We start from the raw sequence: 24,983 nt of genomic DNA on the forward strand, positions 1-24,983 counted from the left end.
CAGCCGGTGCCCCAGCCAAGATGCGCCCGGCCCTGGCCCACGGACTCTGCTCGCTGTTGCTCAGCCTCTGGGTGCCCAGGTAGGAGCTACCCGCCGCCGCCGGGCCCCCCGGGGGGGGGGGGGGGGGAAGAGGAGGGAGCTTCCCTAGGGGGAGCTGCTCCGCCGGGACAGGGCTGGGGGGGGGCAGCGGGCCGGGAAGGGGGCTCCGAGGGGCCCCGCTGCCCGCCGCGCCAGCCCGGCCCCCCGCAGCGGCCCCGGACGCCGGGGTCCCCTCCGCAGGGCTCTGTCAGGGCGCTTCCCCCGTCGCCGCCTCCCCCGTCCCGGCCGGGCGCCGCCGGGATGCGCCGGGATGCAGAGCCCGGGCGGGCAGCAGCAGCGGCTGGCGGCAGCGCCCGGGCCCCCGAGCCGAGAGGTCCCCTCCACCGGGGGGACGGTCCCGGCTGGAGCCTGCCCGGCTCTGGCCCTGCCTGCCTCAGTTTCCGCCCCCCTCTTCCCCTGAGCTGAGGTGGGTCTGGCTTTCTCGGGGCACCGCGAGGGTGAGGGACCCGAGGAGCACTGCTGGGTGCTGGCAGCGCGTGTCATGGGAGGGTTGCCCCGGGATCAGCACTTTCAGGCTTGGCACCGGAGGGACCCACACTGGGGTATGGGAGCCCCCCGGGCACCTTCCCCAGCTCTACCGATACTAAAGGCGAGACAGGGTGAGCCAGCTGCCTTCAAGAAATAGCCCCCCAACATTCACCATCTCCTCCGTCTTCGTCTCCCCTCCATCCCCAGTGACTGGGAGCTTCCCTTTGCCAGCACCGAAACTTGTGCACTACAGGCAACCAGGGGTTAACCCTGGTGCTAGTGTGGGGGGAGTCCCCCGCCCTTCCCCCTCCCTCCAGCCCCTTTAAATATAATTTGTTAACGTTGGGACTTGTATTAATTAAAGCAGCAGCCGCTGCAGCCTGTGACCTGGGGGCTTGTCACCGTGAAATCAAGTTTAAATCCAGATTTCAAGGGAGGAGAGAGCTAGGGGGAGTGCTGTGTCCTCCTAGGGAGGGTGACAGTGACAGCCCCTTGTGAGTCCCCAGCCCCCCTGAGCCCTGGATGCAGGAAGAGGGAGGCAGACCTATGCTCCACTCTCCGGGGTCCTAGAGAGGGGCCCTGCCTCAGTTTCCTTGCTGTGCAATGGGAAGAATGACTATGTCATCCCCCTCCAGGGTTCCCTAGGAGCTGGTGGGTGAAGGTGGCAGGCACTGTGGCTGGCTCCGGACAGGCAGAGGATGAGATCTCCGCAGTGCTTGGGGCAGGAGCTGCTGGGCTTCGGGATGCTGGCAGCTGAAGAGGTCTGCTTTCCCTCTTGCCTCAACCCGGGCTTGCTCCAACGGTGTAAATGATAGCAGGAGCCAGGCATAGGATTTCCCCTCATGTATAGCAGCTTTAGAAGAATGAACCTCCCCCTTCTCCCTTCCACTCTCCTTCTCTCTGCTCCCACCTCTCTGACTCTCCTTGTCAGAGTTATTCTGGATTTACTCTGGAGCAGACCCACAGATCACCCCATGGAAGTGACAGGATGGGTGAACTCTGGGTGTAAACAAATGGGGAGCTGGAGAAAGCTCTCCCCTAGTGACAGCATGACCCTGACAGCTCCCCTTCTCCCCTGAGCAAGTAATAATTCAGCGCGGACCCTGGGGCTGAAACCTTCCTCCAGAGCAAGGGGAGAACTGGAGAATTCAGTCCCTGGCCCCTGAATTGCTTCTGTCTGTGTACCTGGACCAGGCTTGGAGGACCTGGGGGAGCAGAGAGGGAGTAACCTTTCCTCTCAAGGCCTGGCTGCTCCGTAAGGCAGCTGCAGTTCCTCCTCCAGCATCCTCCTCCAAGTCTCATTTCTGTAATCAAGATTCAAAGAGCTCCAGTGCCCTGCTCCTCCCAGGGACCCAGCCTCTGGTTGGTACAGGGAAGAGGGAATTCTGCCTGGAGTGGGCTTTCAGCAGCAACCGAGCAGTCCTGAGCAAGGAGTGCAATCGTGCTGCACTCCTCATGGACTCTGCTGCAAGCTATAGGGTGGTCTTCAGCATCCTGCTGTCTGCTGCTTGATTTGAAGGTTCTCCGTTTAGATACTGTGGGTCCAAGGGTCCTTGAAGCCGTACCCTAGTCTCGTGGATTTGGGAAGACTGTCTCCTCATCCATCTCCCTCCCCACATCCATCTGACCTATGTGTACCTCTGTCTCATCTCCAGACATCTCTCTCCGGGCATGGTCTATCCATCCCCTTTCACTCCACCCATCTCCTGCTATCCCCAGACAACATCTCAACTGTATAAACTGCACTACCTCCTTAGACCGTGCTCTGTCCATGTGCCTCCCTTGCACCCGTCTATCTGCTGGTCTCTGTGTTTCTGTTTTTGGTGGTGAGAGACATCAGATCCAGTGTGGCTGGGTTGTGAGTATGGACAAGGCTTTGGGTCATTGTTAGCTGGGTATAGCACTGGGAGCCTGTGGCAGAAAGGTGCTCAGCAGGGTGCTCAGCTCCAAATTTCCAGGAAAAGGGTGGCCCTTTGATTACATCCCTTGTCCAGCATTGCCAGGAAGAGCTGGGATAGGCAGGGAGGGAATTGCCCTGTAACAGGGATGGAGCCACATCTTAGGTGGTCTCGCTCTAGGATCCCTGTGGCAGAGGAGAACCAGGGAGAAACTCGTGCTGTCTGGCCTCATGCCAGCGAACCAGGGCAGGCTGTTGTGAGACTGTGACAAGGGCTGGAGAGCTCTGGAAGAGCACAAAGAGGGGTGCAGCCCTGCGAGATACCGGGCTCTGGAGGCAGGAGGGCCAGATTTGGCTGCCGCAGGGCACAGGCTTCCTGGCTGCCGGGGCTCTGCTGAGGTGGCTGGATAGTGCTACAGCTGCTGGGAAATCTGCCCAGCTGAGCTTGCAGGTGTGACCAGGGGTTTCTGAGCCTCTGTTCCAAGCACCAGCTCAGTGGGGAGGAAAAGGGGCAGAACTGGCTTGGGGAGCCCCCAGCCTTTGGGGATGACCCTTTTCCAGTGCCCCTCATCTCTCCCCTTCCTCCTCTGCAATTTCAGCCTGCCCTGGTATGTCACCCTGGCAGGCATGGGCACAGCGTGGGGAGATTGGCGTCTCCTCTCCCATGTCCTCCCCAAGCTCTTTCTCCTCCATGAAAAGGACGCAAGTGGTCAGCACTTTGCTTGCTCCAAGCTCACAGGCTTCCCTTTCCCTCCAAGCTCCTGCTCTAATGAAATCCTGGGCCTGAAGCTGCCATCAGAGCCGGTGCTGAATGCCAACACGGTGTGCCTGACCCTGCCGGGGCTGACCCGGCGGCAGCTGGAGGTGTGTGTGCGCCACCCTGACGTCACAGCTTCTGCTATCCAGGGCATCCAGATTGCCATCCATGAGTGCCAGCACCAGTTCAGGGACCAGCGCTGGAACTGCTCCAGCCTTGAGACCAAGAACAAGATCCCCTACGAGAGCATCATCTTCAGCAGAGGTAAGGGACAGTCAGCCCCCTTCCTCTTTCTCTGTCCACCTGCCATTCTCTGGAGCCCATATAGGCTCCTCTTGGGACCTATACAGGTGCCCACAGCTCTTTCCTGGCTTATAGGACCATGCCAGGTCTTCAGCATCACCCTAGGTGAAGACAGGAAATGGGCCAGAGCTTGAGAGACCTCTGAGCTTGCCAAACTAAGCAGCTTCTCTGCAGCAATGTGCTGAAGCACAGCTGGGCTTTTCTCCATGCACCTTTATACCTACTCTTGCTCTTATCACGAGCTGTTCCTCCATACCCAGCCTCAGCTGTGCTCCCAGCTGCTTTCAGACCCTGCTGCTTCCAGCATCTTCCTCCATCCCAGGTAGGCCAGTGTATGGAGCTGTGCTGTGCTGTGGGGAGACTTAGGAGAGGATGTGCTACACAATTGTAGAGTCTGAAGACAGATGCTGCACTCTTGGGATTTGTTTTGTTGGATGCAGTGAGCTTCTTAGCTCATTCACATCTTGTGTCTACTGGGATGGCATTTCAGTGCATTGTGGTGATGAGGCACCTAGAGATCTGAGGTCTGTTTGCTTTGTGAGAGCTGGAATCCTGGAACATGGTGGCACAGTGACCTCAGGGGCACAGAGATGGTCTGTGCTGGAGGATCACTTGCCTGCAGACCCCACAGCCAGTGCAGCTGAGATGTCTCCTGCCTGGTGCTTCACCCTGGCTGCCTCCGTGGTTTGCCAAGCTCAGGTGCCGGGTTCTCCTTGTCTTCCTTGCAGGCATGGCTAGCTCTGGGTGTGTCAGAGACTCCCTGTAGACCCCATGTTGATGCTCTTTTTCTCAGCAGTGGACTCTGTGGATGCAGAGGGTCTGTCCTGCATGGAGCAGTTCAGGTCACAGTCCTGCAAAGGCTGTGACCCAACAAACCTTCTATAGGACCTGGTCCTACTTGTAGGATTTCTCACCTAAGTACCTTTCGTGAAGCCTGGGCCTTAGCATAGACCAAATCACCCGTGTGCCTCAGGCCGTGGGCAGTACAGGCCAACGTGGTACCAGGGCCAGCCCAGCAGGGTGCTGAAGGCAGGCAAGGTGGCTGGCAAACAGTTTGTTCCTGTAGCTTCTGAGGAAGGAGAAAACTCCCAAAGACCCTGTTCATCTGCTCTCTCAGGAGGTAAGCTAGCCAGGTGCCCAGCAAAGAAGTGCTTCTGTCATCCATTCCCCAGACTCCCTGCTGCATCCTTCGGCCTCTTACCTCCCTGCTGTGGAGGGTCTCTGGGGAGCGAGGGGAGTCAGATCTCAAGATCTTCATTTTGGCAGGTTGAGGCTTGCACTGGCATGAGCCCCCAGACAGCTGTTGCTGATCAGGCTGATGGGGAGATGGCTGGGGAGGGGATCAGCGTTTCAGTCCTCGTAGGTCCTGAGCCCAAGACAGATGGGCCATGCTTTTCTGGAGAGGCCCTTTCCTTGGAGCAGATGCAGTGTGAGGGTGGCAGGCCTTGCTGCAGAGCAGCCATGTTCCACTTGACATGGAGCCTGTCAGCATGCCGATGCCTCAAGAAGAGCAACATCTCTTCCCTCCGTGAGCTGCATGAAGGTTAGGGCCTCGCAGGGAGGGTGGAGACCGTCAGCCCTGATAAGCATCGAGGTATTTCCAGGTCCTCTTAGGAATGCAGTTCACTTCTAGTCTCCTCGGGCGGGAGACACGTCACTAACACACCCAGACTAGCCTCCCTCCTCCCTTTGACAAAGCGGATCCCACCAGGCTATTACAGAAGCTCTGTCAGCAATGCGGCGGTGCAGTGAGTGATGGGGAAGTCAGCAGTGAGGTAGCAGGTATCTGCATGGGCCACAGCACTAGGACACAGCAGAGCGCAGGGCTTGGAAGGCTATGGGGCTGTGGCTTCCCCATGGTGCAGTGCAGCACAACTCCTGCTCCATCACCAAGGCCAGGGGAGCTCCCTCAACCCATCGTGACGAATTGAAGAGCTGGTGGAGCCTTGGCTGACGTGCATGAAGCAATCGCTTCATCCACACGGGTAAGGGGATCCCTCTCTCTCTCAGCATGGCTGAGGGTCAGGCTGTTTGCTGAAGGCAGGTTTGGGGATGTTGGTGGCATCTCTGTGGGACCCTCTGCAGTCCCAGGCCTTTGAAATGATCTGAAGATTTGGGAAGAAGGAATTGGATGAAGGAGGACTGGAAGTGGTAATGAGAGGAAAAGAAAACCTTGCAGGCAAGGAAGGGGCTGCTGATGCCCAGTAGTGCTGCAGGCAAGGTAGCTGCACAGGGGACAGGAGGGGGTAAAGCACAGCACCTGTGTGGTCCCTGCCGGAGAGGGCAGGGAAATGCTGGGGGCTCTCACTGCTTCCCCCTTGCTGTGCCCCAGCATTGACTTTCTGCATCTCCCTGAGGCCACCAGGTCTGACCGTGGCCAGTGACAAGGGGCCGTATCCAGCCCACCTGTCCTTGTGGCTCGCTTGTCTCCCAGATGTCGCTGCAACCCTTCCCAGCTGTCAGGGCTGTGACGGAAGAGTGCAGGACCCCCTGCCTCCCTGGGCTGTGTGTCCACGCCTCGGGGTTTGTGTGGCAACAGGGACGAGCGGGGCCAGTGTGCCTTGGGGCAGCCCCATGTGTGGCTCCCGGGAGGCTTGTGGGCACGGCTCAGCCCAGGTGTCCAGCACTAGTGGCATCCCACCTCCTGGCCACAGCTGGCCAGCTGTGCAGAGTCCAGGGCCCAGCACCTGGCACAGATGGAGGTAGGGATGGAGCAGCAGAACAGAGAGGCACCTCAGAGGCCTCCTCTTTTGGGGCCAGAGGATGTGGAATGAGTCCCAGGCACTCAGGCCATCCTGCGCCCTTGCTCAGAGGCATTTTGGCACAGAGCAGGCCCCAAAGCTGGTGCCCTGGCTCGTTCCCAGCCCTCCTATGCCCCTCAGGAAGGGAGCTGGTGCTGTGAGCGCCGCCTTGCAGCTGTTACCGACACGGACAAGCAGACCAGCCATTAGAGCAGGGATGCTGAGCGCATCTCCCCAGCCCCGGAGCCAGGAGGAGAGGGAAGTGGGGGAAGCGAGGGGTGCAGGCTGCAGGCATCAATGCGTCTGACCCTTGGGGAGCAGGTCTCTGCTCCACACCCTGCCCCATCCTCGCCATGCTGGGGAACGCAATGTGCTTGTAGGATCATTGTCTGTAACCCGAAGTGACAGACCCCTTTAATCTTTCATTCCTTTTCCCACTTCTTCTGCCATCAGTTCAGCCGTGCGTGAATCTCACTTTAAATTATTTGTAGCTGGCTTCTCCCTCCCGCTTCGCTCCGCTCCCGTCCTTCCGCGCCTTGCACATCCTCCCAGGCGCGGGTGGTGAGCCCTTCTGCGTGCAGCCCCGGCTCCACTGCCACCCGCCCCGGCTCTGCCCAGCAACCCAACACGCAGCAGAGCCTGCGGGGACCCAGCCGCAGGAACTAACTGAACCTGAGAGGCAGAGCAAACGACAGAGGCGAACGAGTCCCCCTCTCCCCGTCCCATTGAGCTGGTCCCAGTAAGTCTGAGTGCAAGCCCTGGGATAGCTGGAAAGGAGCTATGAGGCTTCAGATCAGGCAGGGGTGGGAATCTGAAGGGGGGGCTTTGGGGAAGAGCAACTGGGGGGGGGGTGCTGGTAGCATCGTGCAGCGCAGTGCGGACCTCCTGGATGTGGCAGGGCAATGCAGCCGTCTCAAGGGCAGGGCACAGCAACTGCAGGGCAGAGGCGCTCAGCAGGCGAGCAGCGGGAGAGCAGAGACGCAGCCCAGGGCCTTACTGCGCCTGCTGCTGCAGGCAGAGCGCCTCTTCTCGTGACACCCTCGTGGTTCTGGAGCTTCAGTCTTCTCATGCTGCACTCATGGGAGTGTGGGGTGTCCCTTGTACCCCTCGCTGAGTCTTCAGCACCATCTGCACCTGTGTCCTCCTTGGCACTTGTCACCTCCATATGCATCCAGGCTCAACTCTGCCATTGCAAATCCTCCTCTCAGCCCTCCTGGCTCCTTGGCCAGCTACCTCTGTCCTTGTCACCCTTCCTCCCATTCCCTGAGACTGCCACTCCCCTGCTGACACCCTCTGATCTTGTCCCTGGTTCCCTCTGTCTCTGCAGTCCCTCTCACTCCCTCCATGTGGTGGCCTGGCCAGCAGAAATGTCATCTCCTTGACCACGGGGCCAATGTACAGGGCTGAAGCAGAGAGCAGGCCCTTTCTCCGGCTCTGAGTGCAAGCAGCATGGTTGCATCCACAAAGCTAAACTCCCCCCGCCCCTCCCCAAGAAGGTGACTGCATCCAAACTGCAGGTTGGAAGCAGCCTTTGGTATGTGTTCCCCCCGCCCCAACTCCAGCCTCCTGGGGCTGCTGAGCACCATGGGTTTGGCTGGGCTGAACTGTGCCGTGAGTGTGCCAACTACAAAATTGTGGATGGCAGTGGATCACTGAGCCCTTGTCATGGCCCTGCTTGTGCATTTAGTGCAAACATGCTCCCTGAGCTGGGTGCAGTGCCAGCAGGGCTGGGGCTGTCCAGCTGCTGGGCAGTGGCTGCTGGAGACGTGGCCAAGGGATCCAGCAGGTTCCTCCACCCAGAGCGTTACCCCTTGCTCATCCCAATCCTGCTCCCACCTCTGATGGAGCTGTGAAAGAAATGGGATCTCAGCTGAGTGACTGGGCTGCCTTGGAGGCCCCTGAGGCTGAGGGGCTGGAGGGGACGTGACTCTGATGTGCAGGATCCCCCTAGTTGTTTCAGCAGCCTTTGGCAGGATAGGTGAGGTTTGCAGGCTCTGCTTCCTCCTTAGAAGGGCTCTCTGGGGCGGGGAGGGGGGGGGGCATGGAGCCATAGCCAAACCTTGATTTCTTCCAGCAAGAAGAGGGGAACTCCCTGATGCACTGGGAAAGGCTGTCCTGGGGCCCAGCTAGCTGTAAGCCAGAAGCTGGGGCAGGCTTTGCTGTGTGTGAGCGAGGCAGGTGTCGGAGCTACCCAGAGACACGCTGCTGAGCTCAGGACCCCAGTGCCTGGTTCTTCAGCACCCCAGCCAAGCCTTGGCCCTGCGCAGCTGCAGCTGGGCTCCTGGCAGGCTTTTCGGCACCCTAAAGCAAACTGTGAGCTTAGCCCACCTGGCCCCAAAGCACAAGCAGGTGCTTTGGAGGAGCCCGCCAGATGCTCAGCCGCATCCGTGTGGGTGCCTGCATTCCCTGGGCCTTCCACCAGCGGATGGACACAAGTGGGACCTTGGGAAAAGGCAACATCGCGGAGATGCGGGAGCAAGCCAGGCTCCCTGCAGCAAGGCTCGGGCTCCGGCTCGGAGTGCCGTGGGCGGATGCGGAGCCGCGTGCTCGGAGCGAGGGCTCCAGGCTGTCCCCGGCACACTCGGGAGGCACACGGAGGCAAGTCGCGATCTGCAGAGAGCCGTTTAGCGCCTGGCGCCGGGCCAGACCCTGGCAGGTTCACCTGCAGTTTAATTAGGGAGAGGGGAGGGAGGGAGCGGACGGGGCGGGGGGGGGAGGGAGCGTGTTGGGGCTGGCTGGCCGCGCAGGAGACGCGCTCCTCCGCCTCGCCAGCCGGCCGGGCCGGGGCTGCGGCGTGCCCACGCGCTGGGACCTGGCCTAGCTGGCAGCGACCCCCAGCGTTACGAGGGGCGCTGCGGGCAGGGGGCGGCTCAGCATCCCGCAGTGCCCCAGGGCACCCTCACCCCAGGGCAGAGGAGGGGCAAGGGCTGTTCGGTCCCTCAACGCTGCCTTGGCGACACGTTAGTAGGTGCAGGGAGCGATGCAGGCGGTGTCCTTCTCGGCTGGGAAGGACACATCGGCACCAGCTCTGGGCCACTGCTTCCCTCCCAGTGGACAGGGGGTCTGATCTGCTCCTAGTACTTGCTTTACTGTTTGGAGATGTCCAGCTCTCGCTGCCCCAGCAAAGCTGGGAGTCCCCACCAGCATCTGAGCCAGGTCCACTACCCTGGGCCTGCAGACATGTGAGACGGGGCAGCTGCAGTATGCGTGGGAGAGGCAGGGTCAGCTAGATCTTGGGGTCCTGCTAAATGGTCCCCCGTCTCCTGACTGAATGGGTGCCTGGAGGGCAGCAGGTGCCTTACCAGGAGATGTTTTCCCTTGCTCAGAACACTGCTTTGGGATCAGACATAAGGCCAAGATTTCAGACCCAGTCTCCTTGTTTAAGGGCCGTAAAGGTCTTTGGGTGGGTGTCTTGTGCAGTCTTCAGTACATGGCAAGCTGGATCCAGGCTGTGGTGCTGGGGATGGTGTCCTCCTTTCCCTCTTCCCAGCAGGATGCATTGCTTCCCCCAAGCCTCCTCCTTGCTCATCCCGTGGCTACAACATCCTCTACTGTCTCTGGAGCCATCTGATGACTCAAATGTCAATACAGAGGTCCCAGGTGGCTGGGGTGAGTGGAGAGTCTTCCTCCAACGGGTTCACTCCAGCCAGTCACCAGGGCTGGTTGGTGCACACCATGGTTCCTAGAGGCTTTCACCCTGCCAAGATCATGAGGCTAGCGGTTGTCACCTGCAGCTGTGCTGCTCACTCTGTGGCAGCAACATGCTGGCATTGCTGCTGCAGTTCTGTGGGGAGGCTGCACATGCAGGAGCCCAGCTTTGCCCAGCCCCATCCTCCTGGTCGCTCTCAGCTCTCCATGGAAGCATGGAGGGAAGAGGATGGGGAGGTGTGGTAAGCCTGGCAGAGAGGTGCTGTCCTCAGGCTGAGCCATGTCACTCCAGGAAGTGATGCTCAGCAGGATCTGTGCTGGGAAATGACCACACAGAGATGGGGACAAGAATCCTAGAGCTTGGAGAGGTCAAGTCCTGGGGGACCAGACTGTCCCCTGCCTGCTGCATAGGGGTTGGCAGACCCAAGACCTATGTCGTGTCAATCAGCTCCTGCATGGCAGGAGAGCAGCAGAGGAAGGCGGTGGGCTGGTGGCTGACCCCAAGAGTTCTCCAGCTGTGGCGGGCCCCAAACAGAGCAGACCTCTGTCTGTAAGGAGATGGGTTTGCAAGGTAGAGAGGGTGGGGAGGAGCTTCTGCCTGGGCTCCAGAAGGGATTTTAAGGAGATGCCATACCGCAAATATTAGACTGGGGAAATGCATGAGAAAGAGGCTAAGGGAAAGGCAGGGCCGTGCTCAGGTCTGATCCCTGGCCAGCAATGGGTTGGAGCTGCAGCAGCCCCATCGGGGCAGCTGGGAAAACCTTCATGCACTCATTCTCCATCCTGCAGCACTCGCCGGGGGCTGAAGTCCCCCGAGCCTGGGCCGGGGCAGAGGGGAGGCCAGAGTGAGCGTCGTGCCGCAGCAGCTTCGCGTGTGGTGGTGCAGCCGGCCGGCGCTGCCTCCCAGCGCCTCGCCGGGAAGGCTGCGCGGCGTGCGCACGGGCAGCCCCATTACCCACCCCGTGAGAAATGTTGTTCAGCTTGTGCGTGGAAGGAGGCAGGCTCAGAGCAAGCTCCTCCGACACTGAGGGGAAGCTGGGAGAGGCTCCCAGTCGCTTTTAAGCAGCGCCTCGTTAATTTTTTAAATGCACCAGTGTCAAATTAGCACACAAAAGAGCAGCACGACTTTAAATGCAGGTTCCTGCGACGCGTTTCATTTCCCTTTACTAAGATCATAGCGTTGGCTCAGCAGGCGGCAATGAACCGTTGAGGAGACGTGCGCGGTGGTGAGCGTCGCCGGTGCGGAGCGAGCGCGCCGGGCAGCGTTTGCGCGGTGCCGGCAGAGCGCCTTCCCCTCCGGTGACTCGCGGCGCGGGCCGGGGCGCTGCCCGAGCACCCCCTTTGCCAGCAGGGAGTTCAGCCCGTTGCAGCGCCCCAGCGCCGGGGAAGACGCCCCCAACCTCTGATCCGCTCGGCTGTGGCCAAGCAAAGGCTGATCAAGAGGCCCTTGCCCTTGCACCCTTGATCCATTTATTTATTCACGTGTGAAGCGGCGGCAGCCCTCCCTCCTTCCCCTGAACGTGCTGAGGCCCTTCGCCGAGTGCCCAAACTGCGGGTTTCCTGCTTGGCCCGACAACAGCAGAAAGATAAACATTAGTTTGTGTTCAAGAAGAAGGTTCCCAGGTAGGGGAGGCTCTTTCCTTGCGCTGGCAGCAGCGCCAGGAGGCGCCGGGCAGCCCCCGCTCCCAGCCGGCGGCCGCGCTGCCCAGCACAGCCCCGGCCCCGCCGTGCCGAGCCGTCCCCATCCCCGTCCCCGTCCAGCCCCTGCGGCGTTAATGACACCGTTGCTAACATCCTCGCTCCCCAGCGTTTAACGACAACCAGCTGCCAGCCCTGGCAGCACGCGGTGCGGTCGCGCCACGCTCTAACTCGCTGGGGATGCTCGGTCTTTCCAGCTCGGTATCACATTTACAAGATGTTCCAGGGCCTGGTGACAGCCGGTGGGGCTCGGGGAGGGAGGGGGCCGTGTGCGGACGGACGGGGCCGGCAGGCACTGCTGCACGACCCCTATCATTACGTGGTCCTGCGCCCTGCAGCTGGGCAGAGCCGCTGATGGCATTTTCTGCTGCGGGTGCTGGAGGGGGGATGGACGGGTGCAGGCGGCGGCGGCGGCGCTGGCTCTCAGGAGAGCCCTGCCCGGGGCCGGCCTGGGGGTCCTGGGTGCAGCCACAGCGGGGCAGAGTTGGCAGAGCTGGGATTCAGGCAAACCCAGAGCAGCAAAGCGCCCCGGGGAGGAGGGGGCCAGGGGCAGGAGGGGCTGCAGGGCACCGCAAGAGCCGGTGCAGCAGGACCAGGCAGGGTACAAGCGGGGCCTCATGCTCTCATCCTGACCAGAGTCTCCCTGCACCCGGCGTGGTGCTGGGGCTGCTCAGCTAGCGAGCGCCGGGGGCTGAAACCAAGCCGCGCCCGCCTGAGCCCCACTCTGTCCTTCCTCGCAGGCTTCCGGGAGAGCGCCTTCGCCTACGCCATCGCCGCCGCCGGCGTGGTGCACGCCGTCTCCAACGCCTGCGCCCTCGGCAAGCTGCAGGCCTGCGGCTGCGACCAGAAGCGCCGGGGCGACGAGGAGGCTTTTCGCCGCAAGCTGCATCGGCTCCAGCTGGAGGCCATGAACAGAGGCAAAGGCATGGTGCACGGGGTGCACATGGAGCACATGTCAGCCGAGACCCCCGGCCTCCAGGACTCCTGGGAGTGGGGAGGGTGCAGCCCCGATGTGGACTATGGGGAGAAGTTTTCCAAGGACTTCCTCGATTCCCGGGAAACCTACAGGGACATCCACTCGCGCATGAGGCTGCACAACAACCGCGTGGGCCGGCAGGTGAGCAGCGCGGGGCGCCGGGCAGGGTTGTGCAGGGTGATCGCGGCAGGGGCAGGGTCCCTGTGATGAGCCGAGGGTGCGAGGCTACGTTTGCCCCAAACTTTTGGCTGGAGACACCCCACTCCCCAGTTTTGCAGCTGGGCAGCTTGCCTGACTGTGTTGCAGCTGGCGGTATGGGAATGGCACTGCAATAAATCCAGCTCTGTCCCTTCAGGGACAGCTGGCACCTTGGGACCTAGGGACCACGTCTGTTCTGGATGGACTCTGCGTCGGGCAGGCTGTAGCAGGAGGGTGCTGGAACACGCTGCAGGCTTTGTGGATGGGGAGCAGACAGCGAGAAGGAAGGGTGCTGAAATGCCCTGGCTCGGCTGAGCCGGGCACCCATGCGGGTTCAGCTGTGTGGTGTCCCCTCGGGAGTGAAGGTGAAGGCTGCCAGCCTCGTCCCCTGACCCTGCAGTGGGAGCTGGAGCCTGCCCAGGCGAGCGCAGCTTCCTCTCCTCCATCCTTACGGTGTCAAGTCTTGTTAAAGGTGCTAATTAGGAGCTCTCTGCTTGGAAACGGGTGTTTAAAAGCAGCCTGACATCGGAGACAACAAGCACGTGGGCAGGACGGCTGCATTTCCCTACCCAGCTCTGCCGGGGCAGGTGCTAGGGAGACCTGCACCACAGCTGAGTGCAGGGGAGACCCCATCACATGGATCCAACATGATATTTGTCCCCAAGATCCCTGCCACGCACATGCAGGACAGCACAGGGAGGTGTGAGATGGCTATGCATGGTCTGTGGGCTGTCCACACGACAGAGGGGGGCCAAGGGAGACCCCTGAGCTCAGGAAGTTATTGCTGACAGCCCCAAACCAGACATACATCTGTTTTGTGCTTTGCTCCCTTCCCATCACCTCTGTGTCACAGGATGGGGGCAGAGTGAAGGCACTGCCTTCCCTGGAGGTGCTGGCCATTTCCCAGCTGGAGAGAGAGGTGCTGGGCTTGAAGCAGAGCCGTTCCCCAAGTATCAGCCCCTTGCGGCACCCCAGCAGCGCTGGGTGCTGCGCGGCGCCCCACATCGCACTGCCTGGCTGTCCTTGTTCGGGCTGGGCACAGCCCTGTTCCTCCAGGAGCATTTCCCTGAGGAGACGGGGCTGCCGCAAGCTCAGACTCAGTTGCTTGTGCAAGGTACATTTGACTCATTAATCCCTGTCTCCCGACAGCAGCAGCTGGGAATTTGGCTGCTACAGAGCTGCGTTTCCTCCTGAGACAGCCGCTGGCGCTCGCAGCACATCCCTGCTCGCAGCCAGTGCAGAGCCTGCGTTGCCCAAGTCCAGTTTCCCCAGTGCAGGGCATCCACCCTGGTGTTGCTGCTTGCTGCCTGCAAGCAGAAAGGAGCCCACGCTCGACCCAGGCTTGCTCCTCCTTGCCCTGCCACACCGGGCGCCCCAGCGTTTACGCTGATACACACAAACCCTTTGGGTTGCTTGGTGTTTTCTATTTAAAAACCTGCTTTTGCTTGTTTACAGTTTTCCCAGATTTTGACCTTTGGGGGTGAGCACGTCATGGGCCACGGGAATAGGCAATTAAAGATCGGAGCTACAAAGGGAGTGTTTCCTGGGACGGCTCAGACATTTGGATGTGCCTCTTGCTCTGAGCATGTTTAAAACTTTGAGCTGGGGATGCTGCAGAGCAGGGTGTCGATGTGTGCTGTTCCCTCATGCTAGAGAAGTGCTTTAATGCCCCCAAAATCTGTCCCAGTTTGGCGAAGCTGTGAATGCCTGGGGAAAGCCAAAGCTTTTTGCTTGTTCTGCCTTATTTGTTTGCATGTGGCTCAGCATTAGACAGCGAAATGCTGCCCAGGCTGCTCTGCTCCAAGCCATGTGAGACCCCCATCCCACCTCTGGTGGCAGGGCTCGTCCCGGCTGCCCTCCAGCTTTGTGCGCCCTGAGCCGCCATAGGCACTCAGCAGTGCTCAGAGATTTGGGACTTGCGTTCCCATTTCCCAAGGGAAAACAGAGCCCTGCAGAAGGAGGGGATGCTGAGAGCCAGGTCTGTGCAGAGGGGAGGTCAACAGGCAGCTCCTTTGAGATCTAGCAACAAAAAGAGTGCACAGGGTCTGCTTGCGCCCGAGTGCAGGAAGGAGGTGGTATGGGACCAGCAATGACATTATCAGCTCTTGGTGGATTCAGAGACAGGAGCTAGACTGAGGCAAAAAGCTTAAAGGGTGTAAGTGGAGGGAGAAGAGGACCCAAAGGATAACACAGAGGCTTCCCCATCCTCAAGTGAGGAAGCGCTGGCTGGACAGGATGCCCAGCTCAGAGACCTTCTTGAAATGAGGGTGTGAGCCAGTCTGTGGGTCAGCTGCCTTCCTGACGTTGCATTTGCATGGACTGTGATGGTTGTGAGTGCGTGCTGGGGAGCTGGGGCAGTGACACTGTGCCTGGCCTGTGCCCTTTGGCACCAGGGTTATTGCCAGGAGCTGAACTTGGTTGTGCACATTGTGTGAGGATGGGTTCTCCTGGCCTGATCTCTTAGCCACAGTGCATGTTCCACGTATGCTCAAGCCCTGCTCACTCTTAGAACCATCTTTTTGTAAAAATAAGGGCTAACATCCTGGGATTTACCAGAGGGAACCTGCAAGGAGCAGCCACTCTGGATGCTGCTGCTTCATGGTGCTCCCCACGTGGGTCCCTTGGTCGATGTGTGAGCCCTGAGGCTTGACCCCTCCAGCAAAGCAGTGGTGTGGCCATGTGTCCTCTGCCCTGCTAGGCACCATCCCTTTTACACACCAGACTTAGTTGCAGTGCCCAGATCTCTCCAGCATCTTGATGAGATGGTGCTGAGTACCCTCTTCATGGCTCATGAATGTCCCAAGGGTACTCTGTATCTGGATAAGGCCAATGCCTGCCTGGCTCCCAGTTCAGACACTGCAGCACTAGGAGGAGGTGACAACCCCACAGATGGCTGCTTACAGAAGACATGGGATGTGGGTTTCTGTAGTGTAGTGGTTATCACGTTCGCCTGACACGCGGAAGGTCCCTGGTTTGAAACCAGGCAGAAACACACTGCCTTTCCCATTTTAAATCACAGCATGCTGCCACAAACCTGGGAAGGGAGAGTGCACACTGCAGGCTGCATGTGATGCAGAGCATCCCCTCGTCTGCTTCTGACCTTCCCACCTCTCCTGAGCATAGGGCAAGTTAGATTTTCTCTTCTCTGCTGCCCACCCCACGTAGGGCAAAACTCCCCTTCAATGCCAGGTAGTGAGAACAAGTCACAGCTTTAGGTAAATAGAAGCAGGTTACAAGACTTAAACCCCAGATGCTCAGCCCTGCCCCGCATCGGCTGCTTGGGTGGCTGATGCCTGCTCTGCCAGGGCAGCCAAAGGCTTGCAAGAGATGCAGGTGGAGAAGCAACAGCAAGCAGCCAGGGGAGCAGGGAACTGCTGTGAGTGTGCTCCTGGAGAGAGAACATGAGGTTTTAGCTCTTCCTTATGACTCAAACGACCCAAAACTCCCCAGACCCATGGAGCTGACCCAATGAGTGAGGAAGGATGACCCAGAGAGGCACTTTATAGGGACTGCTATAGCCCTAGCAGAGCTGACTTCAGGTCTGAGCCTTTAATTGCATTATAAGGAGCAGTTAGGTGGTCGGACAGGACTTTTCATTGTGGCTTTGCCCAGCTCAGCTGCTCTAGCATCCATCCTGCATGGTGCTGAGGGATGGCAATGAAGCATAGCCCTGCAGAGTGGAGGATGCCTGCGGGGACGCCTGAAGCTGTCCCCCATCCCAGCCCTGCTCTGAGTGCTTAGCTGGTCTCCAGCTGTGCTGAATGCTTTCTGCAGGGGCTTGGGAGGGAGTTGGCCAGGCTGATGGGGACGAGATGCTGGGTGGGCTGGGGACAGCCAGCGATGACAGTGCCTGTGGGAGGCTTCGAAGCAGCCACCGCCACGCCGGGGAAGGATGCGCCCTACCAGGAGGGTGTCGCAGTACCCGAAGGAGCCCTCCCTGCCCTGCCCAGCCCAGCGGGGAGGAAGCGGCTGGCTCCATGTGGGGGCTGAGCCCCAGCGAGGAGCGGCAGGCTGGGATGGCGGTGAGTGCGCAGGAGGCTCTGCAGGTCCTCCTAACCCGCCAGATCAGAGCACGAGAGGATGAAACGGAGCCTGCAACTACCCATTACCCTCACAACAAAGGCCTCCGATAAAGCGCTTATGAGCGTGTCTGGGAGGAGCTGGGAATGTGGGAAAAAAAGCACCAGCGAGTCCGGGCATGTGCCGAAGCCGGTGTCTGTGAGACGGGGAAGGACGTGGCCGGGTAGGGGTGAGCAGAGGAGCCTGTGGCAAAGGCACCGGGTGGAGGCGCAGCCCGGTCCTCCCTACATCCTCGGTGCCTCCATGCCTGGCCTGCCCTGGGAGCCACGCTGGGCTAGCAGCGGCGTCCCGCCCTCCCCGCGCCGGCCGTGGGCCACGTCTGGCCGCAGCCTGGAGGCGCAAGCTCGGCTCCTTCGGTCCCTCTGCGCAGAAGGAGGGAGAGCAAGCTGTCCCCAGGCAGGGATGGGTGTTGTTATGCCAGGGCTTGGGATGCCTGTGGTGCAGGGTCAGCACAGTCTGTACCAGGTGATGGGGGCAGCGGGCACAAACCACCCTCTCCGGCCCCAGCTGGGACCATCCATAGCCCCGACCGAGCCACTGGCCACCCGCACTGGTTGCCACGCCACGGTCCTCTCCATCTCGGCAGGGACGATCCCAGCCGCAGCTGTCCGAGCAGCGCCACAGGGATCTTCCCCGCCGATCTGGCAGCCCTGAAGCAGGGAGGGGACGCGGGAAGGGATGGGATCCTGGTGCGAGCGTGTTCCCGTGGACTGCGGCAAACAGCCGGTGTTCCCTGCCGGCACACCCAGGGCACGGCAGAGAGGACAGGCAGCTCATTACCTGTGAGGTGGAGGTTGTTCCCAGCAGGAGACAGGACTCTCAGCAGGATGAAAGCCAAACTCCAGCCCAGCCCAGACCTCTCCGCCATGTGCCCCAAGCCCCGGGCATGTTTTCCTGACCTGCCTGCATTAACATAACTGCTTAGCAACACGAGATTTACTGAAAAACAAGAAAACAAGGAGAAAAAAAAATACCCACCCCTACCAAAACAAGGCGCTCCTTGCACACGCGTTCCCCCAGGGAGGGGGCGAGAACAGGCAGCGTGGGGTTGGCTGGGCACAGCTGGCATCATGGGCTGAGTCCTCGCGGGGGGCTGCCGGTGCCCTGGACACCCCCCCCCCCCCCCCCGAGCTGCAGCAGGTGCCCTTGGGTGACACCAGCCTGCAAGAGCGTGGTTCACTCTGCTCCAGCCCTGCCTTGGCTTAGCCCCGCTCGGCAGCCGGAGGGGGCTGTGGGAAGGGGATTTGCTGGGGCCCGTGGGAGCGCGTGGGCCCTGGGGCACACGACCCAGCAGGGAATCTCTGTCCCTGCTCGCAGAGGCCAGGGCCAGGCAGGAAATTGTCTCCCAACCACCACAAAGCTGGTGGCAAAGCACTTCAAAGGGCCTGCTGCCTTAAATCTATCCGTGCTCTGTAATTTGGGGCTAATTCCCCTTATTACGTCATTACTATCGGGTGAAGGGCTGCTGAGGGGGAGGACAGAGACAGGCCTGCTCTCTTGCCGCTCCCCGGGGCGGCTTGGAGGTGGCCACCCGGTGCCCAAGACGGGGTTGCCTGTCCCCACGCAGGGATGGAGCAGAAGGCAGCTTCCTCCCGGGCCGGGCAGACGTGCAGCCGCTCTGCGCCCCTGGAGAGCGCTGTCCCCTGGGCACAGCCGAAGCAGCATCCTTTGCAGGGTCAGGGGAGCTGGGATACTGGCACGTGGGACCATCCTCGTCCACCTCACAGCGTGTGCGGGCTGGGGCTCGACACCTGCCAGCAGCATTGCTACGCTCTCTGGCAGCCTGACCCTTCAGCTGGGAGGAACTGGGTGGAGGGAAGGAGGTGAAATGTGTAGACCACAGAATATCACCCCAGCACATGGGGACAGCAGCATCTTGCCTGCTTGACTTGCCCATGTTGATGGGATCAGGCCTGGATGGAGGTAGCAGGACCCCCACTCTGCTCTGAGCAGCCTCATTACCCCTCCGCACCAGGAGTGAAAGCCATGGCCAACACTTCTCTGCCCCAGCCTGGGGGTGGGGAGCCATACGAGTGAATGTCCATGAGCCACACGCAGCCCGGCTCCCACCCCAACCCTTCAGCAGCTGCCCGTGGTAGTGCTTGGCCCTGCTGGCGTGCCATAGTCCTCTCCTCCTTGGCCTGGCTGCCGGCCCAAAGATCCTCCTTGCCCTCTCACTGCCTGCTTGCCCCTGTGCAAACCACCTTCCTTGGCCAACACAAACCACAACCACAGCCAGCCCATGCATGCTGCCCCTTTGCAGAGGATGGACATGTGGCAATGGCCTTGCTGTGGCCTCCCAAAACCACAAATCCAGGCTGCACTGGTCCTTGTTTGAAATTCAGCTCCCAGCACGACAGCAGGAGACAGCTCTTCAGCCCTGTGGCTCTGTGCTCAGGGCTTACTCGGGAAAACAGTCTGGAGCCAAAAGCCAAGCTGCTCCTGGGACTCCTGGAGCTGGGGCTTTACAGGTGGCACCTGAGGTCTGCAGAGCTGACAGCACCAGTCACTGTCAGACAATCCTGAGAAGGGGCAAGAAATCAGCCCCCAAGTCACAAACCGGCACACAGAGACCCTGCCGCAGCACTGGGCTGGAAACGGGCAGAGCTGGTAGGGGCCAGCACAGGGGAGCAAGAGATGGGGCTGCTGAGGAAGGCAGAGGGTCTTGCTTGTAGGCAGCCATGTACGTGCAAGGAGAAGATGGTGGTTTGGGACCAAGCACAGCAGTTTTCCTGGCCTAGAGAAGAGTTTGCAGAGGTGAGCTGTGCCACTTGGCCCATCAGGGCTGCAGAGAGCAGCTTGCCCACAGTCAGCCTCCCCTGCAGCACCCAGCAGCTGGGCTAGTAGCACAGGGCAGAGGGCGCAGAGGCCAGGGTCCCAGCAGTGGTCCTGGCTGGCAAGATGCTTGGGAGATCTCTGTGCTGGTGTGGTAGGGCTGCTGGCAGCCCAGGTGCCCCAGAGGAGCTGGCAGAGATATGGCCAAACTGATGTTCACCTGGGCTTCAGGGATTGCGTTGGTGCTTCTGGGCCCAAGCAGGGTTGAAAACTAGGTCCCAGGCTCCTTGTCCCTTTTGTTGCCACAGGCAGGGCTGTGCAACAATTAGATAGCTCACTTCTCCTTTAGGGGGTCGGTCCCATGCTGGCGTAAAAATGCAATTTGGTACTTCTAGGATGGGTAGGAAGAGAAGTCTGGGGCCTCAGTCACGCTGGGCACAGTGGTAGGGTGCAGCCTCGTCGGCTTTGCAGCTCTGGGGTCTGGGAGCTGCTCCTGCCAGTCCCCGGTGCTCCCATGCAGTGAAGCCACAGCAAGTGCTGGGGTAGCTTCTCTGGCCTCTGTGCACTGCTTCCCCCATACTAACCCCTCGCCTGCCCTCCCAGGTGGTGATGGACAACATGCGGAGGAAGTGCAAATGCCACGGCACCTCGGGGAGCTGCCAGCTGAAGACCTGCTGGCAGGTGACGCCCGAGTTTCGCCTCGTGGGATCCCTGCTCAAGGACCGCTTCTACGGGGCCACCCTCATCCGGCCCCACAACCGCAACGCGGGGCAGTTGGAGCCAGGCCACGCTCGGCACCGCCGTCGGGCCGGCATCAGCGAGCTGGTCTACTTTGAGAAGTCACCCGACTTCTGCGAGCGGGAGCCGGCCCTGGACTCCTTGGGCACGCAAGGGCGCCTGTGCAACAAGACCAGCCCGGGCATGGACAACTGCGAGAGCCTGTGCTGCGGCCGCGGGCACAACATCCTGCGGCAGACCCGCAGCGAGCGCTGCAACTGCAAGTTCCACTGGTGCTGCTTCGTGGCGTGCGAGGAGTGCCGCATCACCGAGTGGGTCAGCGTCTGCAAGTAGCCCGGCAGGGACAGGTGACCACCCCAGGGCGCCGGGGACAAGCACGCCTGCCTGGGGCGGGAGGGAGACGGGGATCGGCGCCGGGGGTGGGGGGAGATCGAGCCGCGGCACCCGCTTCCCTCCGCGCTGGGCCAAGGCGAGCAGGAGAGGAGATGCTCGGCATGAGGGCGGCCCGGCCCTCCAAAACCAGCACTTTGTCGTCACCCAGGGAGGGCAGGGCTGCCCGCTGCCTGCCCAGCCTCGCGCCAGAGCACCGGGGCTCCCGGCCCGGGGAGCACACGGTCACGCTGTACAGACCGCCAACACCAGCACCGCTCGGGGGTGGAGGGTGGGCATGGGAGGGGGCAGCTCGCTGACACCCAGCGGGACAGGGCAGGGTGGGATGGGGGCTGCAGGGCACGGGGAGCCCAGGGGGAGGGCAGGGAGGGGGGGAACACGCTGGCACAGTGCACAGGCTCCTCCGACCTTGCACAAGGCCGTGCTCCGAGTGGGATGGGGATGGAGGACAAGCATCCCGCAGGCCAGAGACAGGGGCACAGCACCCCGGCATGGAGCCCGGCTTGGCCAGGCCACGGCTGGGCCCAGCTCGGGCTGCGATGCGGAGGAGTTCCACAGGGGCTGTGCTGCGTGTGCTTGTGTTATTGTATGGTAAGTTATTTCCTGATTGTGAATAAAAGTGGATTGGAGACTGCACAAGGTATTTCAGGGTGCAGCATCTGGCTCTTCCAGCTCACCAGGTTGCTCCACTCCCGCAGGGTGCCCAAAGGATGGAGCGGGACCCCGGGTGCTGCCTGTTCAGTTGTGCGAGACTTTCTCCCCAGTGCTCTGCTGCCATCCCATAAGAACAGCCCTAGGTGCTATTCGCAGAGGGGCGGGAGGTGGGGACCCCCGGGGGCCTCCCATGCACTGCCTGCGTGGCTCCCTGCCCTGCCGGACGTGCGCTGGACCTGATCCAGCCAGCGGAAATCCCAGCTTTTGGCTCCGGGCCCCTGGCCATGCCGGCTGTGGGGCTGCCCCTGCCCTCCTGGGGGGGCCAGTCAGTCCGGAGAGCGCGGAGAGGCGAAGGCAGCGAGGCCAAGCCAGGCGGTGGGGACCCCGGGCTGCAGACCGCCCTCCGTGCCCGGCGCCCAGCGGAGGGGAGGGCACCCATGTGGCTGGCATCCTGCGGGGGCCAAACGATGAATCACGCTGCTGGTATCTCCCGGCTGATAACTTCCCTGCTCCTCCCTCCCACGGCTTCGCACCCCTCGGGCTATGCAAAAGAAAGAGGAAAAAAAAAGAAGAAAAACCGAGGAGGAAAATACCAAGCTGGAAGAAAGCAAGCGCCTGGGGCCCAGCGGGGAGGAGCCCCACGTCCTCGTTTCATAATGCTTCCCCGGGCACCGAGGAGCTGGCTCCCCGCTCTGCAGCACGCCCGGACGTGGCCAGGCCGTGCCTGTGGCCCAAGCATCGCCCCACTCCAGCTCCAAGCCCATGGGAGAGCACCAGCCCATGGGAGAGCCACCATACACTGAAGCTGGTTGGACTCCAGGCTCATGGGTTAGACGGCTGCTGGCTGCCCTTCGCCACCTCCACGGCTCACCACGCTGCGTGCTGCATGGAGGCAGAGCTTGATTTGCCCCTCCAGGATGGAACTGGTAGATGCCGTGCTTGTCCACAGCACCGGCCATGTTTTAGGGGGTCAGGAGAGAAGGAGGGTGGTGGAGGCGATGGAGAGATGCATGGGAGCTCCCAGAGCTCAGCTCACCTTTGCAGCATCTGCATGGCTCTGTCCCTTGTGCCTGCCAGCACCCAGGACCCTACTGGGAAAAGCAGTCTTGGTGGGAACAGCAGGGCAGCGAGCTGCCAACATGGCTCCAGTGAGCAAGGAGAGATGTGCAGGTGATCTGTGCTTGGGGCTGAGGACACCTGGGTTCACCCTGGAGGGCATGAAAGCAGTGGGGCTCCCATAGGGCATGTTTGCTCTTGCGGGGCAGGTTCCAGCATTTCAGTGAGCCCTATTTCCACCTGGAGTCCTGCTTTTTCACCCCCACAATATCCATATCCAGCATCCAGGCCCTTTTTCCAAATCCTCAGGCTCCAAGCCCTTTGCCTTTCACCCTTTGCCCAAACACCACACTAGGATGCCCCAGTGTCCCTGCCCACCCCGTCTCCCCCTCCCCTCCAAGGCTAGCCATGCCTGGGTCCCAAGGGTGCGCGGCCTCAGGCAGAGCAGTGGGTGCCTGCACATCCGTCATGCTTCAGTACTTTGTACGCGGTGTTTGCTTCCCACCTCAAAGGGGCTGCTGTGTTGGAGCCTGTGATCTCGGGGCTGCCGCAGGGAGTGACTGACTGACTCACCAGCAAGATCGTGCCGCATGGGCACCTTCGCTCCCTGCTTGCTAATCCCAGGCCACTTGTGCTGCAGCAGCTGGATCCCGGCATACATGGCACACCTGACCAGAGAGAGATGGGAGGGGACCACAGCGGGGACAAAGCATGTTTGAAGACATGGCAGGGGGGATATAGGGCAGGGCTGTTCCCTCCAAGCACAGCTCACATCCTCCAGGGAAGAACCAGGCTCTGAGCATCCCAGGGCTGCAAATGAGGCAAGCTGCTCTCTGCAGGCTCAGCCACCTTCCATTATTTTGGCATCAGAGCTTTGCAAAATTACCCACCATTAATGCCAGAACAGCTGGGGTGAGATTCCCAGTGCAGCCTGACCACTGAGCTGGGCATGCCACAGTGCCCAGTGCCACGTGATTCTGCAGGGACCCGCAGATCTGGGACCATGAGAGATTCAAGGGAAAAAATAAGAAGGTCCCTTGTCCTGGGGGTCTTTCAGCTCTGTCCCATGGCTCTGCAGGTAGCATGCTCAGGGATGCTAGCACTGTGTCAGAGGTACAGGCAGGGTGCACCAGGCACAGGCAGTGTGCACCAGGGCACAGCTCCTTGGTTGTAGGAGCTCATGCCCTGCTGCGACTAGCTGGCTCCCAATGCCACACTAGCATTCAAGGTCTACTCTGTGGCTTCCTTTGCTAAATGTCTGGGAGCCACAGGCAGGACGGTAGAGTGCCTGTGGTTACAAAGAAAGTCTCCTCATGCTTCTCTAACTGGTAACCAGCTACCAAGCAGCCAGCCTAACAACCATGCCACCAGGCGCAAAAGTGTGTGGGGGACACCTCCTATCCCCATGACCACTGCCCAAATCTTGACAACCAGATCCCAGGCAGGACATAGCTCCTCAGGGTCCATGCATCCCAAACCTCTCTACCCATCCTCAGGGTCCATGCATCCCAAACCTCTCTACCCATCCTCAGGGTCCATGCATCCCATCTCTCTACCATGGAGTTTGAGTGTGTCCTCCCTCCTCCCCCCACCCCGGGAAAGAAACCCACTGTATATTAGTGCCATGGGCTGGGGAAAGAGGTGATGTGTGGCTTTGTGTGATTATGGCCATGGAGGATTACCGGGGAGGCGAATTCACACTCTTTTGGCTTTGGCATTTGACATAACTAGCTCGTCTCTGGGGGCTCCTTCAGTGTCCATCTGCCTGTCTGACTTGCATCCTTCCTGGTCTATGGATGAGATCTGTCACAGTCCCACCAAAGAGTCACATTTTCTTACACATTTGCATGAAGGGACTGTCCTGAGAGCCAGCCCAACTGAGCTGTGCTGGCCTCACAGCTTCTTGTGTCTTATCCCTCTGTCTTGCAAGGGACACCTTCATCCCACGGGGCATCACATGTGGGGCCTGGTGCTGAAACAGAAAGATTCAAGATGCTTTGCTCAAGGGAGAGGTGTGACCATCAAGGTGGAAGAGTCTAGGCATACGATGGAGGTGGTTTCCAGCAGAGGTGACCAGCTTTTTCCAACACTGTATCATCTCCTCTCAGAGAGGAAAATGTCTAAAGAAGTTCCAAAGAAGAGGGGGAGTTTTTTTCATGTACTTGCCATGAAAAGAGGAGTAACGTTTTCTAAAGCCAGCAACAAGTCCATGTTGGTAAAGTAGGTGGGATTTGTCCCAGCTTCCCTAAGAATTTTGGCCCAAGCTCTAGAGAGTCCTCCATATCCAGGGGTCACTGCTGCAGAGGGGAGCCCCAACAACCTAATGCTTCTCCTAGAGCCATGCATAATTCGATGATTTTTTAAAAGTAGGAACCCCCCCAGTCCCAGGTGCAAGAGAACGCAAGAGAACTTCTCAGCTCCTTAAAAAAGAAAGAAAGAAAGAAAAAAGAAAAGAAAGGGAAAGGAAAGAAAAGGAAAGAAAAGGAAAGGAAAGAAAAAAATAAA

The 24,983-nt window shown here is 60.3% G+C and overlaps 1 protein-coding gene and 1 non-coding gene across 2 annotated transcripts; both read left to right on the forward strand.

Annotated features, from left to right (window-relative positions):
• The first annotated feature begins 20 nt into the window (after window positions 1-20).
• On the forward strand, window positions 21-20,711 carry WNT10A (Wnt family member 10A). Its single transcript, XM_062578750.1, has 4 exons — window positions 21-79; window positions 3,223-3,485; window positions 12,352-12,728; window positions 20,244-20,711. The coding sequence occupies exons 1-4, from the start codon at window positions 21-23 to the stop codon at window positions 20,709-20,711; spliced, it is 1,167 nt and encodes a 388-aa protein (XP_062434734.1).
• TRNAV-GAC (transfer RNA valine (anticodon GAC)) lies at window positions 15,705-15,777 on the forward strand. Its single transcript has one exon. It is a non-coding gene; the product is annotated as a tRNA-Val (tRNA).
• Window positions 20,712-24,983: the final 4,272 nt, after the last annotated feature.

The sequence above is a fragment of the Rhea pennata genome, chromosome 6, assembly GCF_028389875.1.
Source record: "Rhea pennata isolate bPtePen1 chromosome 6, bPtePen1.pri, whole genome shotgun sequence".
Classification (NCBI taxonomy): Eukaryota; Metazoa; Chordata; class Aves; order Rheiformes; family Rheidae; genus Rhea; species Rhea pennata.